General features: G+C 36.3%; 1 protein-coding gene across 1 annotated transcript; it reads left to right on the top strand.

Moving 5' to 3' along the window:
* The first annotated feature begins 5,914 nt into the window (after nt 1-5,914).
* Nucleotides 5,915-6,894, top strand: LOC120012472. The gene is made up of 3 exons (XM_038863897.1): nt 5,915-6,109; nt 6,184-6,261; nt 6,385-6,894. The coding sequence occupies exons 1-3, from the start codon at nt 5,915-5,917 to the stop codon at nt 6,892-6,894; spliced, it is 783 nt and encodes a 260-aa protein (XP_038719825.1).
* The last annotated feature ends 2,653 nt before the right edge of the window (nt 6,895-9,547 follow it).

Genomic DNA, 9,547 nt, shown 5'->3' with positions numbered 1-9,547 from the left:
ATTACTGGCAAAACAGTGATCGGTCTAATTTCAATCCGTACGAGCAGATGGTAATGGACGCTGTTGGACCGTCGATTAGGGAGGATCTCTTACAAGAAGAAAATTACAACCAACAGTTCGTGCCCGAACCACCTAATCCCGATGCACAAAGTTTCTTTGACATGTTGTCTGCTGCTCAAGCTCCATTATGGGATGGATGTGAGTCGCACTCGGAGTTGTCAGCCACAATGAGGCTTTTAAGCATTAAAGCTGACTACAATATGCCGCAGGATTATTTTGATGACGTCGTTCACCTTATGAAAGAGACGATGCCTGCAGACAATAGTATGCCTGAAAATTTCTATCAAGCCAAGAAGTCAGTGTCTAAACTTGGACTTGGGTATCAACGAATCGATTGTTGTATAGGCGGTTGTATGATATACTATAAGAACGACTCGAATTTGACGCAGTGCAAATTTTGCGGGGCAAACCGTTATAAACCTCGGAGAACTGGACGTGAAAATTTGAAGGATATTCCGGTCAAACGTATGTGGTACCTGCCACTAATTTCCAGGCTTCAAAGGTTATTTAGTTCGATAGTTACAGCAAAGGAGATGAGGTGGCATTATGAGCATCAAAGCGAGTCCGACCTCTTGTGTCATCCATCTGATGGAGAAGCATGGAAATATTTTGACAGAACATTTGAAGATTTCGCTTCAGACCCACGTAATGTAAGATTAGGCTTGTGTGCAGATGGTTTCACTCCTTTTGGACAATCTGGTAAGAACTACTCATGTTGGCATGTCATTTTGACTCCTTATAATTTACCGCCTGGGATGTGCATGAAAAGAGAGTTTATGTTTCTGACAATAATCATTCCGGGTCCTCATAATCCAAAGAGCAGAATCGATGTTTATCTTCAACCCCTAATAGACGAGCTAAATCAATTGTGGTGCGAAGGTGTCATAACATACGATGTGTTTATGAAAGAAAATTTTATTATGAGAGCTGCGTTGATGTGGACTATCAACGACTTTCCTGCCTATGGTATGCTGTCTGGATGGATGACACAGGGGAAGTTAGCATGTCCCTATTGCATGGAGTGTTCGAAGGCGTTTACCTTGAAAAACGGTAGGAAAAATTCATGGTTTGATTGTCACAGACAGTTTTTGCCTACAACACATGTGTTTCGGCGGAACAAGGATGCATTTTTCAAGAATCGATTGGAGAAATCACAACCTCCTCCACGTTTGTCTGGAGAAGAAGTGTTGGCACGAGTTTGGAACTTTCCAAAGATTACTGAGACAGGTCCATTATCATTCCCGGGATATGGTCAAGAACATAATTGGACAAAAAGGAGCATCTTTTGGGATCTGTCTTATTGGCGCAACAATATCATACGACATAACCTGGATGTCATGCATATTGAGAAGAATGTGTTTGATAATATTTTCAATACGTGTATGGATGTTAAGGGAAAAACAAAGGACAATGTGAAGTCTCGGTTGGATCTTTCACATTATTGTAAGCGCAGAGCTTTAGAGTTGGTGGAGTATGATAATGGCAAATCCTTTAAACCGAAAGCACAATTTTGCCTCACTATGGAGCAAAAAAGAGCTGTTTGTTCTTGGGTTTGCAATTTGAAATTGCCAGACGGTTATGCATCAAACCTAGGCAGGTGTGTAGATATGAGGGAAGGAAAGCTATTTGGGATGAAAAGTCATGACTGTCATGTTTTCATGCAGCGGCTACTTCCGATTGCATTGCGGGCATTACCCGAGCCCATTTGGGCTACAATTACTGAGCTCAGTCATTTTTTTAAAGATATATGTTCGACTACTTTGAGGGAGAATCAATTGAGCATCATGGAGGACAACATTCCTATGATCCTTTGCAAATTGGAGCGTATATTTCCTCCATCATTCTTTGACTCGATGGAACATCTCTTGATACATCTACCATTCGAAACAAGGATGGGTGGGCCAGTACAATATAGATGGATGTATCCCTTTGAAAGGTATTCTTTATTTATATATATAATACTGTTATCATATAAATTTGCTTATTTAATAACATGTGCAATTAAATTATGCAATAGGTTCCTTCATTTCTTGAAGAAGAAGGTTAAAAATAAAGCTCGTGTGGAAGGATCTATTTGTGAAGCATATATAGTCGAAGAGACGTCGTCATTTGCTTCATATTATTTTGAACCACATGTGAGCTCTCGACGAACCAGAGTTCCTCGAAATTATGATTGGGGTACATTCGACATGGAAATCCCAAGAATTTCAATATTCAATCAACCTGGTCGTCTTGCTGGTGTTGCCGGTAAATGCTACCTCACTGACAGAGAATACAATGCTGCCACATTGTACGTGTTTTTGAATTGCGACATTATACAACCGTTTATAAAATAAGTGTAAACAAATTTTGACACATTTTGTTATATGTACATACTTTAATTAAAGAAGGCTAACGGATGACATTTGTATATTCGTTGCAGCATGTACACAGATTATGTTAGAGCATCAGCACCTACATTGAATGATGATGCTGTCGATTATCAGATTGAGATAGGTTTCGCATCATGGTTCAGACAATATGTAAGTATACACTTTTTATACTAACATCACACATTTTTATTTAAATAGCCAATATATGCGTTGATAAAAACTTATTATCTTTCATGTTGAAGGTTCATGATCCAGTCAACATGATAACCGATGAAACAGTTCGAAATGTAGCATTTGGACCGTTGAGAAAGGTTGAGCTATGGCACACATATTATGTCAATGGATATAAATTCGACACCGATGCGAGGAGTGAAGGCAAGTCAACAAGCAACAGTGGTGTATGCATACGGGGGACTGATTACGGACAATCAGAAAGTGACTACTATGGAGTACTAAAAGAAATTGTACAATTCGAATTCTCAGGACTACCGATAAAGAAGATTGTTCTTTTCAATTGTGAGTGGTTCGACCCAACTTCTAATCGAGGTACAAGAATCAATAAACATCATGGTCTTGTTGAGGTTAAACGTAGGGGAAGGTACAGAAAGTATGATCCATTTATAATAGCACAACAAGCAGAGCAAGTCTATTTTGCTCCTTATCCAGAAGGGATACGTGATCGACAAGATTGGTTGGTTGTGATTAAGACAAAAGCGAGGAACATAATTACCGCACAATCAACAAAGGTAGATGATGCCTTCCAAGAGAATGAAGTTGATGTTGAGCCAGTTAGAGTAGATACTGATCACCAACTCGATTCTCTAGTTGACAATGATTTTGAACCCGAGGAAGTAGTTGTACAAAACTCCACAAGACAACCAATGGTCGAAGAAGATACTGAGGATGACGATGAAGAAGAATTTGAATCTTATGATTCGGATACTGAGGGAGATCTCGAAGACTACGATTAATGTAACGAAGATGATTATTAATGTAACAAATATGGTTATTAATATTTATGCATAAATCTTATTAATTACTATATTTGTTTATTTTTTTAATTAATAGTATAATAATATTAATAGTAAAAATAAGTAGAAACTAATTATTTTACTAATTACTATGAAAAATAATTAATAGGCAAAGGGCAAATAATTATAAAGTAAATATTTATCTAATTAATAGAAAAATCGTATGAAAACAAAAGAAAAATTAAAAAAATCTAATTAGGCCAATAAATAGCGCCATACTCAGAGGCCGCATATTTGCTAAACATTTCAAATAGTGACGGAATTGCATCCGTCACTACTTATACTAATTGTTACTTTAACTTCATTTTTACACTTTACTTTTACAAGAGAACGAAGTGCGTATTTCTCTATGTGTGCCGTCGACCCACCACTGCTCCACGTCGCTACCACATCCGCTGTCACCATTGCTCCAAGCCGTCGACGACTGCCACCCGTACCACTGCTCCACGCCGTCACCACTGCTCCACTCTCCTCACGCGTACCAGGATGAACAAGGACGCATGCTTCAAGCTTTCCTCCCTCACGTGGTCAGTATTTTCGATTGTGCTTCATCATTTTGGATTTGTTCTACTTGTGGGGGAGTTGTTCTGCTTATTGTGGAGTTGCAAGAGCTTTTTGTTTCCTATGAATTTTGGATTTTCGTGGGTCTGTTTGAGTGAATACCGCAATTTTCAGCTTATATGATTTTTAGTTGCTTATTTAATGATATTATGAAATTATTTTTCCTCCTGTAAATTTTTTAGTCTCTTGGGAAATTTGATACACAATTGAATGCTTCTACTCTTTTATTGATTTTCCAATGGGTTATACCATCTCATTGATGATGGGCGGCATATGGGAATACTGTTCTTTTCCCTCACGTGGTCAGTATTTTCGATTGTGCTTCATCATTTTGGACAAATATTGATGACTACTTTCATAAAATTTGGTTAATTAGTGATGATACTAGGTTTGGGTGTTTATGTGTTTGCTCGTTAGGTTAGGAAACCTTCAGTTTAATGTGGTTCTTTTAATTTTGTTGTTGATGTAGATAATTTTGTTCTTTTAATTTTTGGCGTTTCACCTGCAATTGTTGGCACTTTACCAAGGAAAGAGGCTACTCTAGTTGAGGTATAACTTGTCTTTCACTTTGATTGTAATTCCCCCGCCGATCCTATTACTTCAATTTGCTAGACAAGTTTAAAAGGTACACAATGTTTAAATCCTTTATGTGTTTAATTCCGTTGAATCTGATTCTTCTATCGAAACTGTAGCTACAATGTTTTTATTGTCTAAATGGTAGATGTCTGGTGATCAATCAAGCGGAGATAATGTTACTCCATCAGGTCGAGGAAGACATCGACGTCGACTTGTTCGAAGTGGTGGCAATAGAGTTACAGAGAGTCAAGAATCCCCTCACAACACAACTTTATCCCCCTCGTCTGTCAATTCAGTGCTGCCACCCATCATGTCACCTCCCCATCATTATCGCGAGATGTGGGTACCAGGTTCATCATCGCCCCTCTTCCCGATGACCCGGAACACTATTCACTTGCCCATACACCACCTACACCCACATCCAACATTCCTATGATGGACACGCCGGCTGCCGGACCATCATCATCCCAGCAACCTCCGCCGACCAACGCGGAGGCCAACAAAACTTGGATACGACCATATTCAAACTCAGCGTAAGTGCATTTTTCATCATTATTATTTTTATACATTAATTAAAGAAACATATATGTCAATAATATGTTCTTATTTATATTTTTCTAGATTCGAGCCTTATGACGTTCACAGGAAGATGACTTCAATCCTTAAGTCCAAGTTCGAGCATGTCGCTTATACATGGAAGAGTGTTCCTAAGTCAACCAAGGACTTCTATTTTCAACAGTTCGAGGTAGGTATAAATTTGTCAATTGAAGATTATCACATTTTCATATTCTGAACCATAGTCATAAATTTAAAATGCCTTAATTGCATGGATTTTGAGTGCTTTTGTTATTTGGGCAGTAGTGCTTACTTGCAGTGGAAGACTTAAGGCCACCCATGAATTTTTAACAGTAGAATGGTTATGGGGGAACTAATTAGTGAGCCCACTAGTAGAATCCTTTTCTTATTCATTTTATTTCCTTATTTTCTTTGTTATCTAATCAGTGCAAAGTTTGCTATATACTCTGTGTTGTTTATTTGTTCTGTTTACATGTTCACTTCTTTTATTTTGTTATCCATAAAGTCAGTTTATTTTTTGTTACGGTCATTTTAGCTTCTTCTTTACTGCATGAGTGTTTTCAGTTGTCAGATTTGGAGTTTGACATATATCATTTGCAAGCTTCATAAATGAAATATACTGCTATTGTCCATTCATAAACATGCATTTTATAGAATCAATTTAGGTGGGACCCCATCGATGATGATGCAGTAAAAAAATTATGGAATAAGAAGAATGGAGAAATATTGTGAAAAATTATGCAAAGGGTTCGAAAAAAGGAGGATGATGGTGAATGGATTCAAGAGGAAGCCAAAGCTGCGCTTGAAAAGCTTTGGGCGGAACCGGATTATGTGAAGAAAAGGGAGAAGGCAAAGATGAACCGAGCATCCGAGACTGGCGGGTGCACTAATACTGGTGGCTCTATTCCACACTCAGAACACAAGAAAAGATTGGTAAATTTTTAAATCAATTTTATCTCTTGAATTGTTTATTTTCTTGAAACTTGTCTTGTATACAACAAATGTAGGAAAAAGAATTGGGTCGACCTCCAACTAAGGCAGAGCTCTTTCGTCATTGTCATATCAAAAAGGCTACCCAAGAATTCGTTGAACGCTGAGCAGCCACTACATATGTAAGTAATTTAAAATTTATTAAATTTGAAAATTTCTATGATATTTAAATCGGCATTCATGATAGTTGATATATAACTTTTATAATATTGATACAGGATGATTACAACAAGCTGAAGGAAGCCCGTTCCAGTCAAGCATCGACCTCGGGAGAGTCACCTCTCGAGCCGCAGGATGATGATTCCATATTCATGGAGGCGACTAAGTGGGTCAATAAGAAAGGTCGTTTCTACGGTCTTGGATTAGAGGCATATCATATGCGCTTTTCATCCTCCTACAGCAGACCATCTAGATGGCGTCCTGATTATTTGCAGCAGGAGATTGAGGAGCGGGTGGCTCGAATGAGCTCCGAGTTACATGATCAGTTTTCATCACAGAGCACTACGATTAGTACATTACAGGAGGAGTTGCAGTTCTATAAGCAGTCCTCGAAGACACAAAGCGAAAAGATGAAACGACAAGACCGGAGGTTGGAGAAACAGAATCGGATGATTCAAAAACAAAATCAAATGATGCAGGGACTCTTTGCTCGGCTTGGGATGCAACCACCTAGTGATGACATTGACGATGATAACGAGGATGGTGGACACACTTCCGATGAGGAGTAGATTTTGGGATTGTATTCTTTTATGAAAACTTTGTCAAACATCTTGTTAAAACTTTTATATAATTACTTTTTATTATATTTTAAATACAATTATATTAATTAAAAAGTAATATTGCATTAAAATAAATAATACAAAAATTAAATTTGATAATAAAATAAAATGTTATGAAAAAAAAATTAGTGACGGAAATTTAATAGTTTTTTGTCGCAAATAAAAATTATAAATTTTTTGAAAAAATATTATATTTTTTAGTGAAGGAAAATTTCGTCGCAATTTCAAAATATTTTATTATAATTTTATTTTATTAGTGACGGAATTTTCCGTCACTAACTTGAAAGATGTATATTTTTTATCATTTAATTAACGCATGATCCGCCGTCACAAATTCCGTCACTAACATTTTCCGTCACAAAATATCCCTCACTAAGTCTGTCACCAATTCCGTCACAAAATATCCGTCACAAAATGCCGTCACTAATATTTTGCGACGAGGGTTTTTGTCACGGAATTTTTTTCGTCACGAATCCCGTCACGAATACGTTTTGTGACGGAATTTTCTTATTTTGTGACGGATAATTCCGTCACAAAATAACCTGTTTGTTGTAGTGTTGTAGCATAAGACCATTCCGAGTAGAAACTTTTAACAAAAACTATAAATTTATGGTAAAATACACTTTTCTCTAACAGATTATGCAATAGATATTTTAAATCATTTAAATATTTATTTATACAATCAATTTTTATTATTTATACGGAATTCCTTCCACAACTACCATAACATAAAATGAGACAATATTTAGACCATTTTACATAATAAATCAATTCACATTAATATTTTTTTAATATTAAATATAATCATAAAAATATTTTTAATATTTATAAATATTTTTTGGATTGGAAAGTCAAATGATGGACACTTGGCTCATTTGTTTTCAAATAGGGTGCATGGACACCTAACTAAAAATACATAGCATGGACACCTGGCTGATTTGGGTTTATATTAAGTATGTGCTGCCCACCTCACAAGCATATATAGTCGTTACCCACTTAATCAGACAATGTGTTAATCCAAATTGGGTGTCTGTTTTGTCAAAAACAGGAATGGAGGTGGTCTTAAAGCCCCATCAATTCCGGTAACGATACTCCATCCAAATTGGTTACGAATCTGATTCTCTTCGTGTGTGTGTGTTTTTTTCTAATTTTTTATTGACATGCAGATATGGAGAACTAATCCACTCTAGCACTCTCTCCAGCGACGTCGCGAATTTCAATTCTCTTGTCGTCAGTGAACTATTTGTTTCGGTAGAGACTCTGACAGTTTCGACTTCCACAGAGACGCAGAGAGGATAGAGAGATGAGAGCATGTCCAATGGACACCTGATAGCACATTTTGAAGTGTTGAAAGTGAATTTTATGAAAAATTTAGAGTGCTAGAGCTTTACAATGAATGAAAATGAGCACTTGAAAACACACTTTCTTGATAATGACACTTGTTTTATAGGTTGTTGTGGAAAATAACACTTGAAATATGAAGTATGGATATAGTTGATGAATAGTAAAGAGATGATGAAAAGGAAGAGAGAGGTGATGAAAATGAAGATAGAGGTGATGAAAAGTAAGAGAGATATAATGAAAAGTAAAAGAGAGATGATGGAAAGAAAGAGAGAAAAAATAGAGAAATGAGTTTGAAGTGTTAGAAAGTATGAAGTGTTGATGAATAATGTATATTATGGGACCCATTCACCCAATTAAATTATGCCACATAGGAGAGATAAGATGAGAGAGAATGGTTTTGAAGTACTTGATATATTTTTTAGCATTGGAGTTGCTCTGAATGTCGTACTCGTGAAGGAGCGAAAATAGGTGGGAGAGAGAAAGTAAATTCATATAATAATATAATATTGTTCCAGTATTGAACAGTGGAATGCTCATTCTCTGGTGTTTCTATAGCATTTGCAAATCTAGCATGTCATTTCTAGTCCCAAATGGAGCCCTCTTTTTTTTTTTATAAAAAACTGTAAATTTACGGTTCAGTTTGCATACCTAGTCACTACTGTGGTTGCCCTAAGTCATCTCCACTCACCTGATAATACGTAGAAACGTGGGACTCACTAGTGGCCATTCTCTGCTAATCACAAAAGGACACGTGGAGAAGTAAGGAGGTTTTATGGCTAATGGTTTGTTTGTTTTAGTAGGAAATTTTATTTTATTTTATTTGAGCTGAAATTCAGGGAACAATTGTTGGAAATTAGGATTGTCTGAAGAATCATGTCTAAAATGGTTAAAATCCAAGGATTTCATGTTACTGTCGCTTCTCCTCTTGTTAAACGGTTTGTTAGAAAGTGAGAGATATTTTAGTTGGATAAACTCAACAAAATTCATGAAAATATGAAATTTTCAGCCTTCAAGTTTCTATACACCGTTTAGTTGACATTTTTTGTCAACAATATAATATGGATTAACCATATATGGTTTACATCAACCAAACAATATTTTATTATCTCAAAACTCAAGACAATTTTTACACAATGGCTCCGTTTGGTAAAATGGTTTAATTAATTTTCAATGCTAACGGAAAAACTATAGAAAAAAAAAAGCTGAGTTTAAAACTGTGAAATATGTTATGAGGTGTTTGACAGACTAAAAGTTGACA

This window comes from Tripterygium wilfordii, chromosome 13 (assembly GCF_013401445.1).
Source record: "Tripterygium wilfordii isolate XIE 37 chromosome 13, ASM1340144v1, whole genome shotgun sequence".
Taxonomy (NCBI): domain Eukaryota; kingdom Viridiplantae; phylum Streptophyta; class Magnoliopsida; order Celastrales; family Celastraceae; genus Tripterygium; species Tripterygium wilfordii.
The sequence above is the reverse complement of the archived record's forward strand: the minus strand, read 5'-3'. Positions and strand labels throughout refer to the sequence as shown.